Genomic DNA, 23,428 nt, shown 5'->3' with positions numbered 1-23,428 from the left:
CAGAGAATTTATTAGCCTTAAATTAAATTTCTTTAAGACACATCACCAAGTAAACTTAATAGAAAGTCATAAATGTCAGAAAGTCCCTACATGAAGGTAAATCAGTTAAATGAGCATGTGAAAGAAAATGCTTAAAGTAAAAATAATTATTTTGTAAAGCAATAGAAGACAACAGTTTTCCTCTGTACCCTAAATACAACTAAAAAGTAATGGAAGTATATATGTTATGACCCCAAGATAGAGTTTAAGTCAGTTTAAAATTCTGAATAATATTAACGCACCAGCTATAAGGTATTTTTCAGTAATCAGTTTATAACCAATTTAAACGTTTAACAGGAGAATTGGTTTATTAAGTTACATAGATTCATTTGGTCTGCCAGCAGGGTACGATGTGGCTTCAACACTGTTGTCCGTGCCTGGTGTTAAAGAGGACTTTCTTTACACGAACTTTAGCCTCTGCATTTCCTTGTTCTTTATTTTGAGTTTCCTAGGCATGAGTAAATTCTTGAATCACAACTTTGGCATCCTACACACACACACACACACACACACACACACACACACACACACAAAAAAAACCCCACACACATAAGGGGTATTTTCACCAACATTACTATACAGTACTGTATGCATGAAAATACTTGCTGTTCATTACAGGGGCTAAGGGAGTAGTTTTAAATTATGAGCCCAAAGAGAGAGAGAGTTCTGCTGTCAGGTTAGTACATGCTAGCTACCTGGTCTCTAATGCCCCTTTTCCACCAAGGCAGTTTGAGTGCTGGTTCAGAGCCAGAGCTTAATTTAAAATCAGTTATTATCAGTTATTTCTTTTTTGACACCCAAAGCACAGGCTCTGAACCAGGAAAAGTGGTTCTTAAAGTAGCACCAAAACATTGCTGGTCTAGACTTAAGAACCGCTTGCATCAGGGGCTGGGGACTGTGACCAACAAGACAAAAGAGAATGTTATTAGCTCCATTTTAAAATCATTTTAAATCAGGATTCGCTGCATTTGGATGCCAATGTAGGTTCACAATGCCATGAGCAATGTTGATGTTGTGTTTGTGTTTAACGCTGCTGTGCTAACGTTGCTGTATAACGTTGTATACAGTGACGTAAGACTTGGCTCTGTGATAGCTCTCTAGCCCATGGAAAGGCAAACCGGTTCTTAGAAGTCTCGCCAGTGGAACCAACTTCGAAACAGCACCTGGTTCTTTCTGGTGGAAAGGGGGCATAAGAACCCCTCACCTTTCACTCTCCAGGGTCAGGCAGTTATCACAATATTCATTTTAACATTTACTTAAACACACATACATGGTGGAGGAGGTCTAGAGTCTTACCAGAGGTTTCAAATCCATCGTCTTACACCATTGCTGAAAGTATTTCTTTGCAGCTGCCAGTTTATCTGTCTGTTTGCAGTAAAGTCTGATGTGCTTCTCAGAAAATATGTCCGGCAGCAGTTTGGACACCTACAAAAGACACATGCACATCAGTGCAATACATTTTATTTCATAACAAACAGGTACACAGAATTAGAAGTGTAAGCTTTTTGATGGGAAACAAAGCCTGTGTGATCATCTTCAAAGGCACCAACACATACCACCAATAGGAATCTAGTGGACACTCACTGGACATGATCTCTTAAACATTTCAACACCACTCGACCTCAGAGGACTGGGGGCTGCAGCAGCCACCCAGTAACTATGTCCATAACAGTTTATACTGTACAACTTATGTATATACATAAATGAGTGATGTGTGTGTGAAGCTGTTAAAGTCCAAACAGATATTTCTGGAAAGGTTGACACCTTATATGTACTGTACCTGTTCTTTGCGGATCTGAAAGGCTTCAGTGGGGTTGCGCTTGCAGTAGAAGTAGGCGTTGTCGATGGGGTTTTTCTCCTTCTTGCCATAATCAATACCAAATACCTACCAGATTATTAAAAGTGAGTCCAAAATCCTCAAAATTCTGATTATCAAAGTGTAAGATAAAGTATTAGTTTTTTTTTTGTTGTATTCATACGCTGACTATGAAATCTTCAGCTTTCAGGACAACCTCTGTGTCATCAGGTTTGGACTCAGCCACTTCTTTGGCCAATGCTTCCTATAAAAAATGTATTTATCATCTGCATTAAAAACCATTGAAATTAAAAAGTATTTATCATTTATCATTAAAAACCATACAAATTTATGTATATGTATGCTTATATACATTATTTGTTCACATATATTTTCATATTTTTTTTATAGTGTTTATATAGTTTATACTTTTTATTTATCTCCTTTTTGTTTTGGTTTTATTATTATTATTATTATTATTATTATTATTATTATTATTATTATTATTATTATTATTATTATTATTTTCACCCCTAACTGCATTCCTTTTATGCTTAAGTACTGGACAGATGCAAAAAGCATTTCACTGCATGTCGTACCCTGTACAGCATGTATGTGTATATGACAAATAAAATTTGATTTGATTTGCAAACTTTAGATTATTATTTTTCTCATTGTGTATTAAATGCTGTGCTTGACCGTAGTCAGAGTTCCTGGGTTCTCATTGCTACAACAGGACTTTTCTCCGAGCCACTGTTGTCTACTTATGCATGTTAACTTACTTCTTCAAGAAAACTGTAATAATACAATTTAGCAGGTGGGAAACAATTAGGTAAACTTGTATTGGTAAATAGACCTCTGTCAAATTAAGAGCTTTTTCAGGTATCGTCTGTCCCACACACTTGTACAATTTTCTGCAGAGAATATTCTTCATGATAGTCTGAGCTTCAGACAGGTCTGGATTAGAGGAGTACAAGATCTGCTCAAAGATGTTATCTGTAAAGTGAACATCACACACACACACACACACACACACACACACACACACACACACACACACACACACACACACACACACACAATAATGGGTCAGCAGGAGTTAGGCCAATAAAGATACAATAGAGTTTAATAATATACATTGTACATTAAAGCAAAAAATTGGACAATGGATAATTGTTTTGCAAACTATGAAAGATCTTATTATGCAATAAAATTATTTTGTTTATAATTGTTTGAGTTTTGTAGTCAAACACATTTTTAAATCTGATAAGTCAAATTTATATTATGTTTAATGTTAAAAAAAATAATATAAATGTAAAAGGTTATATAACCAATAAATGACTGTATAACGTGCTCAGGGTCTCCATACAAAGGGGAAATTAACACTTAGCACCATGGAGACTCTGAGCACATGTTAGAGACATCCTAAAGGCATGAAAAAGTAGAATGTATTGACATCATTCTCATGTCTGTATGGGAACGCTGTCAGATGGATGCAAAGGAATATCAGTCCTGTCGAAGCGGCTCTTTAAGTACAATTACATTTTGCTAAATTGTTAATTTCACCTACACACCTAGTTTTTGGACTCCCTATATACTACATTTGGGGTGTATATTGTGGAAGTTCATGAAATTGAACAGGCCCACTGTGTATTGTGGAGAAATGACACAATGGTTTGTTAGCTTCTCTTAGATTATCTGACCTGTGAGCTTGGTGTAGGCCTCCATGTCGTCTATGGCCTCTGACATTTTGTATATCTTTCCGGAGGATCCCTGGATCAGTGTGTAAGGATTGGCTTTGACCAAGGCTTCTGTTATCCTACAGTGTGATTATTTTATACAATGGTCAGATATCAAACAAAGATGTGAGATCATATGCTTTATATAATGCTGCTTGAGGCAGACCTAAGGTTACTCCTAGCTGTGCCATGCTACCACCACCACTGATCATCTGTTTCTCTATCATCTTCTTGTTGACAGATAAACAAGGTGTCCACAAACAGCGTATTTCCCTTACCATTAGTTGAACTACTACCCCTTAACTAGAAGGATGCAGTGCCTTCCCAGACAAATCTGTGGACATCTTTTATAGTGCCTTATTCCTATCAGTGCTGATGCGTGGCACCTGCAGATGCAGATACAGACATAATCTGTGTCATGAATCAGAGCAGTTTTATCTTTGAGAAGTTATTTCTCTTGTATTTCTGTTGTACAAAGTTTAGAGAAGTTTTTTTTTATGCCGACCTTTTCCACTAATCTTCAAGGTGGGCATTTCTGTCTGGAGATTTGTTCAACATGAAGATTATTCTGTCCTACTCAAATTTGCCATTATTAGGACTTAAACAAAACATCACTAGAGCAACTCATCGTCTTAATCATAAGCTAGATTTAATAATATCACACGGAATAGATGTCACTTATATAGATATTATACCTCAAAGTGATGACATCACAGACCATTACCTCATAATGTACACACTACCTGTAGAACAGACTAACTGTGTCTCACCACGTTATTGACTCGGTAGAACCATTATTCCGACCACTAAAGACAGATTCACAAATAACCTGCCCGATCTGTCTCAACTTATTACTGTACCCTTTTTCCACCTTAAAAATATTGCCAAGCTGAGAAACATCCTGTCTGTATCTGATGCTGAGAAGCTAGTTCATGCATTCATGACCTCTAGACTGGACTATTGTAATGCATTACTAGGTGGTTGTCCTGCATCTTTAATAAATAGGCTACAGTTAGTCCAAAATGCAGCTGCCAGAGTTCTCACTAGGACAAGAAAGTATGACCATATAACACCAATTTTATCATCTCTACACTGGCTACCTGTTAGGTATAGAATTGATTACAAACTGCTGCTACTTACGTACAAGTCTCTTAATTGTTTAGCTCCCATGTATCTACAGTAACTAGTCTTCTAACACGTTACAATCCTTCACGCTCTCTGAGATCACAAAACTCAAGGCCTTCTGGTAGTTCCCAGAATATCTAAGTCTACTAAAGGTGGTAGAGCGTGTTCTTATTTAGCTCCCAAACTTTGGAATAGTCTTCCTGATAATGTTTGGGGTTCAGACACATATTCCCAGTTTAAATGTAGATTAAAAACTTCTCTTATGTCAGGCGTACACATAATACATCCTATAATATTGTGCTCTATTACATCTGACCAAATGCACATTTGTAAATAAATAATTTTCCCATTGTGGGACGAATAAAGGTATATCTTATCTTATTATAATCTAGTGCTTGATAATATTATGAACAGCAGCTATGTCTCCAGGCAGACTAACTCTCCAGTTAAGACTTTGCTATACTAAAGAAGAGATGCCAACTCCATGTGGTCTTTAAGGACAACAATCTCCTCATCAATACAACATTTGTCAGACTGTCCATTTATAATCACACCCCCAGTGTCACCCAGATGAGGATGAGGTTCTCCTTTTAGTCTGGTTCCTCACAAGATTTCTTCCTTTACCATCTAAGGAAGTTTTCCTCCCCACAGTCACATGAGTCACCACAGACTTACTCATTGGGGATAAATACAAACATTTAAATATATCTAATATTAATCTTGAATTTTGTATTCTATTAATCTATATATTATTCTTTATAATAACCTTTTGTTCCATGTTTATGTTCTGTAAAGCTGCTTTGAGACAATGTCAATTGTAAAAAGCGTTACACAAATAAATACTAACATTTAATACTCACATTTCCCCAATGATCTTGGTCACTTTGTGCTGATAGGCTCTGCGGTGTAGGGAGTGTCTTGTGTGAAACATGTCATATAAATCATGGACTTCCTGTAGAAAAGTGAATGTGAGCCTTACTCCTCAAGCTACTCACAGTAGATCTCATGTGTCATATTGTGTCATGGCAAAATGAATAACACCAGCAAAAGCTGCATCATCAGTGTTGCATTATAGTCTATTGACAGAAGCCCGATTCTTGCTAGAACTTATCATGACAGACAACAGTTTGATGAGTGAAAAACCAGTTTGCTCATATACACATTTTAATACTGTCAGTGGCTCTATACTCCATTTATACTACACTGAAGAGGAAGGTACAGTAGAAGGATATCATCCATAGAGTGGATAATGTTAGTGGCAATGATCCATCGATTGTGAAATGATTGGTCCCTGATCTTACAAAGCACGGTACTATCAACTTGAAAAAATCATAATTAAACATTCAAAAGTTTTAAATCTTGAACTTTATAAACACCACAGTATTAGAAGAAAGCACGAGTATTTTGAGTAAAAAAAAAGTAAAGAAAGCATGAAGTACTGCAGCTGTTAGCTTAAATTTCAATAAGCACTCATTTGTATTCATGCAGACATCAAAACCACAATTATATGAAACAGTCAAAGGATAAATTGCAATGCCTTAATGAGGTAATGATATAATGAGGTAATGTGTTTATGAGTTAATGATATACTGAGGCCAAAACAAAGAAGAGTCAAAAACATAAACATCCAAAGTGAAAGTTTTCATTTAGGAAGATGAAGCAGGTGTAGGTAGGTGTGTGTGTGTTAAAAACTATATTGCAGTTAAAAACTATATTAAAACTAAATGTATGACAAAAGAGACTGGAATTCAAAACAGTAGAAGTTTCAGCAGGAACAGAGACCATTACAAAGAGCCTTGTGTTTCATTACCGTGGTCCATTTCTATCTTTACAAAGTCCATCAGTCAACACAGGATAATAAAGTTAACATATAAGATCTTCATAGTCACCTGTTTAATGTTGTGTGCTACATGAAATTGTCTTCATGCATTGTAAAAATATTTTGGTGGATTCAAAATGTGTGTTTAAGGTAAAAGCTCTGTGCATTGTGGGTAAGGAGCATACTGTACCTTGTCTCTGGCACAGATGATCTTCTTCCCATTGACCTCACACACTCTGGCCATTTTTAGGAAACGCTGGTAGTCTGGGATGTTCTTGAGTCCCAGGTGATATGAATCTCTGTTCAGATGGAAAATGTGTATATAAAAACCTTTGACTTCAGGAACTGGTATATGTTTATCTCAAGTAAAGTCAAGTCAAGTAAATTCAAGTCAAGTCGAGAAGCTTTTATTGTCATTTCAACCATATATAGTTGTTGCAGTACACAGTGACATGAGACAATGTTTCTCCAAGATTGTGGTGCTACATAAAACAAAGACAGAGCTAAGGACTTAGTAAGTGTCCTAGATACATAAAATGCAACTGTGCAACCTGGTGCAAACAGTGCAGGACAAGACAGACAAGACAGTGCAGGACAAGAGACAAAAAGACAATACAAAAAAGACAATAGAGAGAAACAGTGCCGACCAGTTTAAACACTGTATGTTCAGACAATATTATGTGTGCAGATATTGGAATGAAGACAGTGTTTTAGCAGCAGTTACCTGAGATATTGTGAAGGGTTGTGCAAAACAGCAATCAATCAACTGAAATGTCAGACAGAATGTGCAAATAGCAAAAAAAAAAAAAAAAAAGTGTGCAAAAAACAGCATTCAAACAGATTGACGAATTTGTGTGAATTTAATCTATGTGTGTATTGTTTTTTATTTTTGTGTATAATTCAGTGTATTAATGTAAGTGTGTGAATTTAATGTATGTCTGTGTGTGTATTGTTTTTTATTTTTGTGTATAATTCAGTGTATTAATGTAAGTGTGTGAATTTAATGTATGTCTGTGCAATCCATACAGTTGATGTGCATGTGAGTGTTGTGCTCAGTATAGTTAAATTATTAAGGAGTCTGATGGCTTGTGGAAAGAAACTGTTACATGGTCTGGTTGTGAGGGCCTAAATGCTTAAAAAATGTAAATAGCACCATGTTGAATCTGGAATGGCTGCTGCATGCTACTGCCGCGCTGCCATCTTGGATCATTCCAAGATGTTTAGCTGTATTATATTGTTAGCATCTTGCTGCCCCAGGCTAGTTAGCTTTAGTTAATTATATATGCTCTTAATGTCACTATGGCACAGTTATGATGTTTGAGTGATAACACTAATATAAATAAACTTTAATACAGTAACATTAATATATCTTATAAATAAAACAAAGTTCATCTTAATTACACTCACCTTGCGAAATAATCCCACTTGTCCACATCAATGCCAGTCCTCTTATTTGCCACAATCTCATACAAGAAGGACTGTTCCTCAGGTCTTCCACTGTAGGCCCACTAAAGAAAAAAGAGATCCAGAAATCGGTTTAGCTGCAATGTTTCACCTTGTGAACAAAATTGAGAAGAAAATTCTCTACCTTGTCTTGTGCAGAGGGTTTCAAAGGTCCTGCAATTTGTTCTTTGATAAATTCAAGGTCTTTGTTAGAAAGACCATAATATTTCATCATAGGCTCCAGGTTATTCTCCTTCACCAGATGCTCAAACATTTTCACTGATGCAATCTCATGCTACCATGAAAAAAAGGGATGGAACTGAACATAATGAACCTGCACTACATCGTACACAATCACACTACTACTACTACTTGTTTCATAGGATTTCAATAATTATTGTTCTTTATTCCTTTCTACTCAATCTAGCTGCTTAATTGATAACCCTCTAAAACCCTAGAGCAATATTCAGTTCAATTCATTTCAATTCAATTTATTTGAAAAAACACTTTTTACAATTACTATTGTCTCAAAGCAGCTTTACAAAAGTATGGAAACAGAAGAGAGAGAAAAAATAAATAAATATAGAAGAAGAAGAAGAAGAAGAAGAAGAAGAAGAAGAAGAAGAAGAAGAAGAAGAAGAAATAAGGATAAAAATTTAAAATAATATATACAGTATCCCTAGGGTTAGAAACAATATAAAGCAGAAACATTGCTGTGATCTGTGTTTCACCAGTGGTTTGGTTCTTACCTCCCATTTCAGTTCAGGACGGACCCTTGGGATAAACATGCTGTCAAACAGATGAGAAAATGGGCCGTGACCTGAAAAGTGGACAATTGCGAGATTAATGATATGAAAGTGTCTTTAATGTGGATGTCATAACTCACCACTTTAACATGACATTTATTCTTAAAGTCATATATTCCTGCACTGTACACCATCAACTAGCTGTTACTGAAATAACCACTAACACTAAACAAAAACATATATTATATTATATTATATTATATTATATTATATTATATTATATTATATTATTAGAACCAGATATCAGTTTCTCAATGTGTAAATGCATGTGTGTGTGTGTGTGTGTGTGTGGCCACCCAAGTCATGGCACAAGCCAGCGATCTGAACACACAGGATGTCTTCTTCCGTGATGCCAAGCTCTGGCTGTTTTTCACTTAGAGTTTTAATGAGACAACCTGCTAAATATCCAACACTGAAAAACAGAAAAATCAGAATGTATGAATAATCAAACATATATCTAGTTTTAAAATCAGGATAAAAGCCTCATATCATTATCATTTTACTTGTACCATCTCGAGCCTTTTAGTCATTAAATGAATGCAGCATTTGACTCGTCACTCTCATGTTTCACTCATCTTAAAACAATTAGCTTTCTGTTTTAACATTAAAGGTGTGGTGCACAATGTTTGAAAGCCAATATTGATGTTTGAAATCACCAAAACAAACACACGCCTACCAAATGGGGGTCACCCCTGTTTTGATAGCTCCGCCCCACACATACATACGTAACCCAGGCAACTATTATGGCGGAACCTGCAGCTGGCCGAAGGGATATTTTTATCAATAAATGAACTCAATGAGTAATACTTTGGTAATACAAATGTTTCTTTGTAGTACTGTGTGAAAGGTTTAGCTCTGTAGCTCTGTCAGAGGTAACGGCAGGTATCTGCCATGTCAATGTTTCGACTCCATTCTGCAAATGTCAGGCATGCGCACTGAACACTCTCTCTGCCGCATATTGACAAGACACGCCCCTTTCTGTTTATTGGCTACATGTTTGTTTTGTTAGTCGGCCCAGCTCAGTTTTCTGAAGCATTTTTTAAACATTGTGCACCCCACCTTTAAGCTCCTATATCACTGGGTGAGCTAACTAACTAACATACCAGCTACTACTAAACTCACTAGCAGTAATGTGTTACACACACTTTATGTTGAGGAATGTTATGATGCACCTAAACCTAGTCCTAAATGTTGGGCTCTGAATCACAGAACAAAATAACATGTAAAAAACTGATTGTAGAAATGTTTGTATTTTTAAACACCATGTTGTGTTAAAGTGTTTAATCTGCTTTAAACACCACTCATATGGGGTTCCTAAAGAATATCAGTCCTATCATCTGGTGATCCTGTGTTTGAATCCCGTGGCCATGCTCTCAAAGTTTGAGGGCTTTAATCTCCTTCCCTGTCGATAACTAGTGATAGTAATGTGTGTGTGTATATATAAAAAAAGGAAGAACTTAATCCAGCTCCAGCCTCATCAACACCATGTCAAGATCTGCCTATTGAATAAACTTTATTATTGTTATAATCATTAGTAAGTAATAATATTCTGTGATTTCATGAGTTTTCATGTATAACGAGAACATTTCCAGCTGATCCCCTTGCTAGTGAAGATCATCGATACTCCTCAGTTCCAGAGACTGCGGTATATTAAACAGCTGGGAGGAGCCTACTTTGTGTTTCCTGGAGCTTCACACAACCGATTTGAACACTCAGTAGGGTGTGTATCTGTCTGTGTGAGCCTCAAACGCTTTAATGACCCATGATCTGTAGTTTTAATTCACTCATAAATCCACTATAATGCTAGACATGTGCAAGCGAGCAAGCTAAAAATAAGTTGCTTAACAACCGAAATAGACTGATGTTATACATGTTATATGCACTGGGGAACAGTGTGATCCAGGCTTTAGCTTATACCTAATACTTCTATTAAGAGAACCCATTGGGAAATGGGTTGGAACTACTAACGGTTTAGTGTCTAGTGACTGCTCAAATGACTGGACAATTATATATATATATATATATATATATATATATATATATATATATATATATATATATATATATATATATATATATATATATACAGTATATATCAGTGTTTACAGTTAACAATACCATCATGTAAGAAACAAACAAAGTACACCTTAAAGAAGTCCACAAAGATATTTGAACGTAACTGGCCTCAACTAAACTAACCATAACCAGGTCAGATGTGAGACACCAGCTTAATAAGAAGATTGTGTGAAGGACATTAGACAGTGGATGCTTACTAACTTCCTCCTGCTTTACTAAGACAGACAGAAGTTCTTGTACCAGGACCACAGGCAGCCAGAAGTAAACTTTCTGATTACAGAGTAACTCTGGATGGTCTTTATATTACATCATGTGCAGCAGTAAAAGACCTCGGTGTGGTTATTGATACCGGTCTCTCATTTGAAGCTCACATAAATAATACCACAAGGAGAGCCTTCTTTCATCTCTGAAATATTGCTATGATGACATTACAGTACATGTAGCAGAAGCACTAGTTCATGCATTTGTTACCTCTAGGTTGGAATATTGTAATGCTTTACTGTCTGGATGTTCAGAGCAAAAACTGTCTGGAAGAGCAAAAACTATAAACTGTGCCTAATTCTCTAATCCAATTAAAACACACCATTCTGTACTCATATTAAAGAAGAGGGATGTTTCACACCTTATTGTATCCAAGTGATTCCTGCCCAAGTTGCCCTGAAAAAAAAAAACAGAATAATGTTAAGATATTTTTGCCTGCCTTTGTTCAGAATGATAAATAAACAAACAAATAAATAAACACTCCACTTCATTACCAGTGACATTATTGCATTACTGATATTTATTGTTCTGAAGAGTTTAAGGAACTTGGCATATATAAAATCTACACACTCCTTTCACAAAGGCAGGTTTTTGTCCTATAAGTTTTGTCCAAAACTTGTAGGAGCAATAGGAAAACTATTTACAAGAACATGTGCACCCTCTTTTGTAATTGGGGCATGACATTATTCAAGATGGACCAAATTTATTTAGTCATGGGCCTTTAGACAGGAAAACACAGCAGAGAGGCCAGGGTAGAGTTTCATTGCTGTGAACTAAACATTTATTAATTCTAAAAGGTATTACCAAGCACATCATGATTTAGGGCTTCTTTTCTTCAGACAGTACAGAGGCTTTTATCAAGTTGGTGGGAATCTGAAGAAAGCCTTGCACAAGAGCTGTCTAATGGATCTCGAAAGGTTTTGTAAGAAGTTGTTGGAAAATATTAAGATGTATCTCACCTACTCTTACTGAAAAACAATGAGTGGTGAAATCAAATCAAGTTGCTTTACCAAAAGTATTAGCTTAGGGGTGTGTATATTTAATGCGGGTAAAGTAAGCAGTGAACACGTCACCCAATAAATATATTTCTAAAGGTGCGGTTGACATGAAATTTTTACCAGATGTTTCACAAGAAATATCTCATGATATGTAAAAACAAAGAGCTCTCTCAACACATTCACAACCTTATTGTTGCAAAACAAACTAATGTCATTAATTACAGAAGGATTTCTAAACTCCTGAATGTTCCAGTGTACACTATTGGGGCCATAAGCCGGAAGTGGAAAGAGCATAAGTTCCTAAGTTTCACCATAAACAGAAGATGGCGAGGTGATCCTCACAAGATTTCTGACAGAGGAGTGAAAAGATTTATCAAAAGAGTTGTCCGAGAGCTTCAGGAACACCTGGAATTAGCAGGTACAATTGTTTCAAAGAAAACAATAAGTAATCCAATTAACTGTTGTGGCCTGAATGGACACATACCATGCAGGAGTCCTTGAAAAAGCATGTTGAAGCTTGTTTAAACATTTAGACACAGCTGTGAAATACTGAGAGAATACAGTCTGGTCAAATGAAACCAAATGTCTTTGGATGCCATAATACACACCATGTTTGGAGGTCAAATGTCACCGCACGTCACCCACAACCCCAGGCCAGAAGTTTAAAGGTAGAACATCATGCTGTGGGGCTGTTTTTCAGCATACAGCACTGGTAAACTTTATATAACTTAAGAAAGGATGAACAGAAAAATGTACCAACACATTCTTGATAGAAATCTGCTGCTATCTACCAGCATGATGAAGATGAAACAAGGGTGGACCCTTCAGTATGACAATGATCCCAAACACAACCAAGGAAACTGGTTTCAGAGAAAGAAAATAAAGCTGCTTGAAAGGCTCCAACAATCACCTGTCTTTGATCCAATTGAAAGTCTATGGATCAGGGTTCATAAAAGAGGCACACAGAACCTTTTCGATATTTGAAGACTGTTTGTGTGGAAAAATGTGCCAAAATCACACCTGGGCAATGCACATGACTAGATTACCCATAGAGGAGATGTCTTGAAGCTTTCATTACCAACAAAGGCTTTTGTACGAAGTGTTAAATTCATTTCAGTAAGTGTGTTCCATACTTTTCCCCTGTGTCATTCAATTTTATTACTTACAAACACTTACAAATACTTGTTCTTAGCAGTTATTTCATTTCATAATATTTGTTTAGTTTATTATCATTTAGCTATCATTTGTTTTTGTTTTTTCCAATGACAATAACTGAACTGACATCCAGCTAAGTGATTGGAAGAATTTATATTACAGACATAAATTAACTGATCTAACTGAATTGAGCAGTCAATATTTTAGACATAGATACTGTATATATTCCTACACAGACTTTATGATACAGATTTCTGGTATTGTAATGAATAATTTTTGAAAATCAACAATAAGGTAGTAACAATGTACTTTACCGTCCTGGTCCAGCTTCATGTCCTGGTCGTCTCTTTGCTGTGTCATGGATGCCTTTCTCTTCCTCAGGTTTTGGAAGCTTTCAGGACATGGCACATCCTCACACAGGTTCTTCTGACTTTCCATAGTGCTAAAGTTCTCGTTCTGGAAGTGAATGTTAGAAGTTTAGCTCTTTACATAAATATCAGGTAGAAAAACTTTATAATTCTACTAAAAGATAAAACCTGGAGATGAAAAATCAGCTGGTCACACACTGTTGTCACTGGTGCAAGTGATTGGCTGAGACAGGTACTCAGCTTTAATAACGCAGACAGGTGGGTGGATCCTTTATATAAAACAAAAAAATGAAAGAAATAAAGAAAAAACACAGTTTAAAAAACAGTTTTTGTCTTTAGTTTAAAATAGGTTACACTTTAAAACTGTTGAGTTTAAAATGGGTTTAAAAAGTTTTACAGTTTGTTTATAGTGGTTTAAATTTGGGAGTTTATATGTCTTCAATAATAATAATAATAATAATAATAATAATAATAATAATAATAATAATAATAATAATAATAATAATAATAATAATAATGCTCAAAATAGAGACTCCTCTATGAAGCCTCAGACAGCTAGGAGACAACTTACCTGCTCTGGGAGACACCTAAATCCTTTAACCCTGGCTAACATGAGACTTTCCACTAACAGGCATTGTTTACTAATGTCCTTATACAAATTATCGAGCTAGACTACTAACCAGTCTGGTTGTGTTCACCAGCCAAATGGAAAGAAAATAAACTACAAGTTTTATCATAATAACATTAAAGAACGATCATAAAGTCTGCCATGCAGAAAACTCAATCTAGGAAATCATTTGTCACTCGCTGTCTAGATGGGCTGAGGGTTATTCAACTAATGTTCCTCACTTAGAAATGTCTGGATGAAACATTTACCTTATCAAACTTTGACTTGTTTGATGTACAGATAAATAAACTGCTCCACTGGTCCCACAATCTGTCAGGGTAAGAGGTAGGTGTAAAGAATGAACTTCCCCTAGATGTCCGAACAGCTAAGTTACCTACATCATCCTGAAACACTAAAACTAGCTATTATCTATCTTTATAAGTCTGTGAACCAGTGTTAATGTATTATAGATAGAGACTTCAAGCACTTTTGTATGTCGCTCTGATTAAGGACATTTGCTAAATGACAAAAGGTATCAAATACAAAATAAATCACATTTGTAAATGGTTATATAAAAAATGTGTGTGTTTTGTTCAGTAAACATCTCAATTTCCAAATATAATTTTCTATCAACTATTTCATGTCAGGCTTTTCAACAGTGGACACATAATAAAGGATTAGTAATCGATGGTCCACCATAAAGAAAGGTGTCTCAATCTCAGGTTTAGCTTCACATCACTCTCATCACTAACAGAGGCCTGACTTGTGTTAGGGTCTATTTTTGCCTTGGAGATGGTGCTTTACCATATATACATTTCATTCTTGGATTTACATGCTGTTACAGTAAGTTCTCCAGTCATCCTTCTCACTGATGTCATCTAACACCCTCTAGTGTCAGTCAGCTGTATGTTCTGGTCTTCATCAGCAATCATTTAAAGACTTTGACAGGAAGGAATTAGTGTTGTGTCTGTGCTGAGCTCAGAGTTTACGATGACCCATTAGTTCCTCAGGAGCTCTCGGTTGCATCTTCATATTGCCCCTGCTCTTCATCTTATACAGTCTGTGTGCCACATGGGCAAAGCAACCGACCATCCCTGTGGAAACAACATCGTTAACGTCATCGTCATCATGACCACCACCATATCTGTCATCACAGACATAACCATCATCTCCAACATCATCTCTGTCACCATGATCATACCTTCACCACCCTCATTACTGTCCTCATCATTATCACCACAGGAGGCAGTATTTTATCATTTCTGCTGTGTTCCACATTCACATTTCTGTATGTATATTGTGGTATATAACTGATGATCAGCACATGTATGGCTCATCAATAGGGACGAACAGGGACGAACTTGGACTCCTCATACTCATCATGTCCAAGATGGACATCTTGGTTGAACTGAAAGGAAACACATGAAGTTGATATTTTATTTAGGAACAGACTGAAACCCACATTGTAATAAATACTCCTAAATTCTCCTACACTGTAACCTGATGACACGTTGCAGCACTACCTGTATTGTGTAGCTCTCAATAAAACACTTCCTTATGGTTATACAAGTAAAACAAACAGGTTTAGCTCATGATTTCATCAGTTACCCAGAAGTGATGACAATTCTTTACTAATCACTTGTCAACAGTGTGAGGAGGAAACAGTGTGGGTGTGTTACCTTAAAACACACAATGCATAATACACAACTTTCTCCAGAGGTTAAATCCATTTACACCAAAGCAACTGCTTTTTTAATTTATTTATTTAGTACTTTTTTAAAGAAATGACTGATATTAAACACTGACAGAAAACAGAAAACTGCAGCACATTTATAATAAAACCTTCTGACCAATCAGAATCCAGAATATGACGCCAATGTTAACTAAATAATAATTATGACAATAATAATGATAATAATTACAATAATAAAAAAATAATAAAAACAACAAGAACAATAATAATAATAACAATAATAATTAAACCAAGATGGCGCCGGTGAGGTTGGCTGCCGTCGTGACTGCTCCGGTTACTCTGTGACTTTTTTGTTTATTTTATTTATTTATATAGACACAGTTTATTTATATAAGATGGACATCATTAGAAATGACAAAGCCACTTTTATATCTATTGTTGTACAACAAACTCACCATGCTAGAGTGAGATTGTTGAACAACAAACTCACCATGCTGAGTGAGATCCTGAGGGGGAACAAATGACGCGACTGTTGTAAAAAAGCTTAGTAGAAATAATTAAAGCATTATTCCTTACAATACTATAACCAAAGTAAAGTATTAGGCCTTGCAAAATATTACAATTGCTGTCATAAGACATATGTAGGCGATGTTGTAGGCCAAAGATGTTTATTGTAATCATAAACTTAGTAAAAGTAACCAGATTCGGGGCTGTCAGGCCTAGTCAGTTTGAGCACATTTGTAAAAACAAATACAAACTTGTTATGTAGAATGGAAAAGACATTGGTTCACAGACCTAGGCCCTGAGAACTAAGGGGAGGAAAATCCATAAATGGACATATGGGGAAAAGGTAATGGGAAATAAGGGGAAATTAGGTCAGTGTATTTAGAAAACATAGGAGGTGATGCCGATAAATAAGGTGATATGGCACCTGGGACTCCAAGAAACACTGGGAACCAAAGAGGAGGCTAGGAGCACCAGGTTCTATATTGAGAAGATCGGGTGTTGAAGGTGTGTGTGTCAAATTCTTCTGGCCAGATGAAGGAGGCAGCCCCACGCGCGTGTGTGTGGTGTGTGTGCATGTGCAGTGTGTGTGCATGCTCGTGTGTGTAGTGTGTGCGTGTGTGGTGTGTGTGTGTGTGTGTGTGTGTGTATGGAGGTGTGTGTGTTTTTATTTTTGCAAGAAAGTCACAAGAGTTTTTGTTTTTTGATTGATTTTTGCATGACATGCTCTTTTTGGGGGTTTTCATTTGTTACTTTCAACATGGCAATTTCTCTTAAAAGATTGTTGGCTGATTGACCACAATAAAGAAGTTTGCTCATCCAGGTCTGAGGAGTTTTCTCAGTGTTTTTGTAGTAATTATAGAGTTACCAGTTAAGTCTAACTAAAACAGTTTTTAGTAACCAAAAGGCCTAAGAGAAGAGGACACCCTGTGATGTGTCGGCTTGGAGACCAGCTCTGAGTTACGACACGACCCACACCAGTGTCGGCGAGGGAAATGAGCCGGCGTCAGGAACAGGCTGAGGGAATGCAGACACCGCGCTCCCTTACCTAGTATCTACGTACTGGTAAGTCAGTGTCTTTCTTCAAAAAACATTGAACTGGAAGGAACCGGAACAAAAAAATGATTGTAGAAATTGAACATCTCGAGTAAATAACAGCACAATAAAGACTTGTAGTATGTTCTTTAGGGTCAAATAAATATTTAGCAACTTGTTTTGGAGTGGTGTGGCCATACAGTTCAAAAGTTATTGAACTGGATGCTGTGCCATTGGAGAACCCCATAGAACACAGTGATGATAGAAAGTGAACATCTAGAGTAAATAATAGCACATTAAAGACTTGTAGTGTGTTCTTTAGGGTCAAATACAGTAATTAACACAGTAATAACAAAATAATAAAAAACAACAACAAAAAAAAATACACTTGAGGCACAAACTGTTTATTAAATATATAAATCACAAACGTTTCATATATCAACATGCTCTGGAACGTTTTCAATAAAAGCAGGCAGCGCTTTTCAGTTCAAATGAGTCTTAGCACCTTGCCAGAAAAGTATCATGTAATTTGTAGATGGTCCCTAAGGTGGTGATGACATCACATCATTCCATAGGCATAAATGTGTTTTTAAGCCTTATAAAAACATCGACTTCTGCAGGAAAATGGATTGTAGGTTCTGCTTATTACAGTCAGTAATGAAAATTAATTGTAAGTATCCTTTTTAAATACACATTAACAAAGCTATGGAACCCCGGAAGTCTCCATCCATCCATCCATCCATCCATCCATCCATCCATCCATCCATCTTCTACCGCTTATCCGGTACCGGGTCACGGGGGCAGCAGACTAAGCAGGGATGGCCAGACTTCCCTCTCCCCAGACACTTCCTCCAGCTCTTCTGGGGGAATACCAAGGCGTTCCCAGGCCAGCCAAGAGACATAGTCCCTCCAGCGTGTCCTAGGTCTTCCCCTGGGCCTCCTACCGGTTGGACATGCCCGGAACATCTCCCCAGGGATGCGTCCAGGAGGCATCCGAAACAGATGCCCGAGCCACCTCAGCTGACTCCTCTCAATGTGGAGGAGCAGCAGCTCTACTCTGAGCTCCTCCCGAGTGACCGAGCTCCTCACCTTATCTCTAAGGGAGCGCCCAGCCACCCTACAGAGGACACTCATTTCTGCTGCCAGTATCCAGGATCTTGTCCTTTCGGTCATGACCCAAAGCTCATGACCATAGGTGAGGGTAAGAACGTAGATCGACTGATAAATGGAGATCTTCGCCTTGCGGCTCAGCTCTTTCTTCACCACAACAGACCGGTATATCGACTGCATCACTGCAGAAGACACACCGATCTGCCTGTCGATCTCCCACTCCATCCTTTCCTCACTCGTGAACAAGACCCCAAGATACTTAAACTCTTCCACTTGAGGCAGGAGCTCTCCACCAACCTGAAGGGGACAAGCCACCCTTTTCCGGCTGAGAACCATGGCCACGGACTTGGAGGTGCTGATTCTCATCCCCGCCGCTTCACACTCCGCTGCAAACCATCCCAGTGCACACTGAAGGTCTTGGTTTGAGGAAGTCAACAGGACAACATCATCTGCAAAAAGCAGAGATGAAATCCTGTGGTCCCCAAAACAGACTCCTTCCGGCCCCTGACTGCACCTAGAAATCCTGTCCATATAAATAATAAACAGGACCAGTGACAAAGGGCAGCCCTGTCGGAGTCCATCGTGCAATGGGAACAAGTCTGACTTACTGCCGGCAATGCGAGCCAAACTCCTGCTCCGCTCATATAGGGACCAGACAGCCCTTAGCAGAGGGCCCTGGACCCCATACTCCCAGAGCACTCCCCACAGGTCTCCACAAGGGACAAAGTTGAATGCCTTCTCCAAATCCACAAAGCACATGTGGACAGTTTGGGCAAACTCCCATGCACCCTCCAGCAACCTGGTGAGGGTATAGAGATGGTCCAGTGTTCCACGACCGGAACGAAACCCACATTGTTCCTCCGAAATCCGAGGTTCGACTATCGGGCGAATTCTCCTTTCCAGTACCCTGGCATAGACTTTTCCGGGGAGGCTGAGGAGTGTGATCCCCTTGTAGTTGGAACACACCCTCCGGTCCCCCTTCTTAAACAGAGGGACCACTACCCCAGTCTGCCAATCCAGAGGCACTGTCCCCAGCCGACACGCGATGTTGCAGAGGCGTGTCAACCAAGACAGCCCCACAACATCCAGAGACTTGAGGTACTCGGGGCGGATCTCATCCACCCCCTGTGCCTTGCCACTGAGGAGCTCCAGTGACCTCAGCTTGAGGGATTGACGAGTCCACAACCGAGCCCTCGGCCACTGCTTCCTCAGTGGAAGACATGTTGGTGGGGTTGAGGAGATCCTGGAAGTACTCCTTCTTCTACTACAGAGTAGTAGAGAGTCCAGCCTCTCTCGAGGAGTTGGGTTCCAGAGCCCAAGCTGTGTGTAAAAGCGAGCCAAACTATCTCTAGTCGGTATCTCTCAGCCTCCCGCACCAGCTCAGGTTCCTTCCCCCCCAGCGAGGTGACATTCCATGTCCCTAGAGCCAGATTATGTGTCCGGGGATTGGGTTGCTGAGGCCCCTGCCTTCGACTGCCACCCAATCCACAATGCACCGACCCCTTACGGTTCCTCCTGCAGGTGGTGGGCCCACGGGAGATCGGCCCCACGTCGCTCCTTCGGGCTGAGCTTGGCCGGGCCCCGTGGGGAAAGACCTAGCCACAAGGCGCTCGCATGCAATCCCCAAGCCTGGCTTCAGGGTGGGGCCCTGATTGCGCCATACCGGGTGATGTCACGGACCTTGATTTTAAATTATTCATAAGGGGCTTTTTGAACCGTTCTTTGTCTGGCCTGTCACCTAGGACCTGTTTGCCTTGGGAGACCTTACCAGGGGCAAAAAGCCCCAGACAACATAGCTCCTAGGATCATTCAGGCACGCAAACCCCTCCACCACAATAAGGTGGCGGTTCGAGGATGTGTGAATATAAAACCAACTTTACCGTAGTCCGAGTATCCTGTTAGCCAATGTCCAGTCTCTGGAAAACAAACTTGACGACCTCAGGGCAAGGGTCAAGTTCCAGAGGAACATTTGGGACTGCAACCTTCTCTGCTTCACCGAGACATGGCTGATCCCATCGGTTCCAGACCACGCCATCCACCGGGGCAAGTTTTTCTCAGTTCATCGAATGGACAGATCACTGAACAAGTCAAGGGGCGGTGGAGTGTGTCTGATGGTGAACAACCACTGGTGCGACAGTGTGAGCATCGTTTCTCTTACACACTCCTGCACACCAAATCTGGAGCTACCGACCATAAAATGTCGGCCTTCTTTCTACCTCGGGACTTCAGCTCGGTTATAGTCAGTGCCGTTTATATTCCACCTCAAGCGGACACAGACAATGCAGTATGGGACTTACATGACACACTAATGTTACACCAAACACAGCATTGGGACGCTGCGCTCATTGTGGTAGGAGATTTTAATAGTGCCAACCTCAAACGCGCGCTACCGAACTTTCAGCAGCACATTACCTGCCCCACCATGGGCAAAAGGACACTGGACCACTGCTACACAATGTTCAAAAACAGCTACAAGGGACAATCACATCCACCGTTTGGGAAATCGGACCATGCCGCCATCTTCCTCATGCCTGTTTACAAACAAAGGCTGAAACAGGAAGCTCCAGTTCAGAGGGAGGTTGCGCGCTGGACTGACCAATTGGTGGCCGCTCTGCAGGACGCTCTGGATGACGCAGACTGGGACATGTTCAGACGCAGTTCTGATGACGTCAACATGTTTATGGAAGTGGTTGTGGGATTCATAGGGAAACTAGCGGATGATACACTCCAGAAAACCACTATCAGAATTTTTCCCAACCAGAAGCCGTGGGTGGATAAAACCGTCCGCGACGCTCTGAGATCCCACTCCGCTGCCTACAATATGGGGCTCGCCACCGGGGGCATGAATTAGTACAAGGCTGCGTCTTACAGTGTGCGCAGAACGGAGAAGGAACATGCATGCGTTCCAACATGATGGCTCTAGGAGCCTGTGGCAGGGACTAAGGAACATTACGGACTATCGAACACCTGCTTCTTGAATGGGGAATGCAGACGATTTTGTGAAAATGCTGGGAATTATGTGAAAATGCTGTTTGTGGAGTACAGTTCAGCATTTAACACCATAATTCCCTCCACGCTCACCTCTAAGTTGGAGGTCCTGGGACTCAGCCTGCCACTGTGTCAGTGGATCTCCAAATTCCTGACAGACAGACCACAAGCTGTACAGGTGGGCAAACACACATCATCCACCCTCACCCTCAGCACTGGAGCCCCCCAGGGTTGTGTTCTGAGCCCCCTGCTGTACTCACTGTACACCTATGATTGTGTGGCCACTTCCAACTCCACCACCATCATCAAGTTTGCTGACGACACTGTTGTGGTGGGCCTGATCTCCAACAACGACGAGACAGCCTACCTACAGGAGACTAAAAACCTGGAGAGATGGTGCAAGGAGAACAATCTTCTCCTGAAAGTCAGCAAGACTAAAGAGTTGATAGTGGACTTCAGCAGATCACACAGGACCTGTCTTGGTCCTGTCACATTAACACCCTGGTGAAGAAGGCCCGGCAGCGTCTGTACCATCTGAGACGCTGGAGGGACTTCAGACTACCCTCTCAGGTGCTAAAGACCTTCTACACCTGCACCATTGAGAGCGTCCTGACGGGTAGCATCACTTCCTGGTTCTGGAACAGCACCATGCGGGACAGGCGAGCCCTCCAGAGGATGGCGCGGTCAGCTGAACGTACCATCCACACTGAGCTCCCTGACCTGCAGGACATCTACAGCACGTGATGCCAGACCAGAGCCAGGAAGGTTGCAAAAGATCTCAGCCATCCCAACAATGGACTCTTTTCTTTGTTGCGTTCAGGAAAATGCTTCCACTCCCTGAAAGAAAACACAGAGAGGATGAGGAGAAGCTTCTTCCCGCAGGCCATTTGGAGATTAAACCAGGAGACACCCAGGATCTAGCACTGGACCTCTTTCTCCATCCCCACTGTTCTATGCAGCCACCTTCTTTCGCAATGACACTTTAATTCTGGACTGCCACTGTCACTTTATCTCTGGACTTGCACAGCACAGTGCCACTTTATACATTCCACATACTACTTACACACCACACTGCACCTGGACATTCTATGGACACTTCAACTCTGGACTTGCACAGCACAGTGCCACTTTATACACTATTTACACTCCATACTGCACCTGGACACTTTAAGGACAATCTTCATATACCATACACATTTATGTATATGTATATTTATGCATATGTTTATACATTATTCCTTCATCTATACAGTGATCTCTTGTTTATTGCGGTTAATGGGGACTGGAACCCCTTGCGGTAGGTGAAAATCTGCGAAGTAGGATTGGCCGCCCAGGAATTTCCGTATATGTGTGTGGGTACCAGAATGTTTAAAATATGTATATTTAAACTGTCGATTCATTCACTCCATAATGGCGTGCCACCGCGGCATAACTTCTCCCCTGTTTTAACATATCTAAAAGTTTGACCTTTTCACTGATGGTCATCATCTTCCTTTTCCTCTTGGGCTCACTAGAGGAATCTTTCTCAGAGGCACAGCGCTTAGGAGGCATTGTAAGGGCTTAACGAAAAGTTAATTTCGAACACAACACTAAGATACGCAAGACACAGTTGACAACGTGAACGAGAGTGGCGAGATACAACAAGGGAAGGAGCTCGGAGAGGATGCAATGATGCGCAGCCAATCAGCTCATGGGATACATCCACTTGTGCTCTCATTCGTCGATCTCGTGCCGGGAACCAATCAAATTGATTGGTAAAGGAAGAGACCTTGAGAGGAACCGGACTCATGCGGGACCCATCCTCATCGTGAATCAGTGTGTTTACCTCAGAATCAGTGGTGTTTACCTCAGAATAATTGTGTTACCT

General features: G+C 39.7%; 1 protein-coding gene across 1 annotated transcript in view; it reads right to left on the bottom strand.

Annotated features, from left to right (window-relative positions):
• Positions 1–31: 31 nt before the first annotated feature.
• LOC113636563 (deoxynucleoside triphosphate triphosphohydrolase SAMHD1-like) overlaps positions 32–23,428 on the bottom strand; it is a 33,204-nt gene continuing 9,807 nt past the window's right edge. Inside the window, exons 4-15 of the mRNA XM_047813943.1 lie at positions 9,063–9,178; positions 8,710–8,780; positions 8,106–8,255; positions 7,925–8,025; positions 6,708–6,816; positions 5,559–5,650; positions 3,538–3,653; positions 2,691–2,830; positions 2,019–2,099; positions 1,820–1,924; positions 1,336–1,464; positions 32–526 (exon numbers count right to left, since the gene is read on the bottom strand). Of these exons, the coding sequence (XP_047669899.1) occupies positions 488–526; positions 1,336–1,464; positions 1,820–1,924; positions 2,019–2,099; positions 2,691–2,830; positions 3,538–3,653; positions 5,559–5,650; positions 6,708–6,816; positions 7,925–8,025; positions 8,106–8,255; positions 8,710–8,780; positions 9,063–9,178 (1,249 nt within the window). The 3' untranslated portion in view covers positions 32–487. The remainder of the gene's footprint in view (positions 527–1,335; positions 1,465–1,819; positions 1,925–2,018; positions 2,100–2,690; positions 2,831–3,537; positions 3,654–5,558; positions 5,651–6,707; positions 6,817–7,924; positions 8,026–8,105; positions 8,256–8,709; positions 8,781–9,062; positions 9,179–23,428) is intronic.

Source organism: Tachysurus fulvidraco, chromosome 1, assembly GCF_022655615.1.
Source record: "Tachysurus fulvidraco isolate hzauxx_2018 chromosome 1, HZAU_PFXX_2.0, whole genome shotgun sequence".
NCBI classification, from domain to species: Eukaryota; Metazoa; Chordata; class Actinopteri; order Siluriformes; family Bagridae; genus Tachysurus; species Tachysurus fulvidraco.
This window is presented reverse-complemented; position numbering and strand designations above follow the sequence as displayed.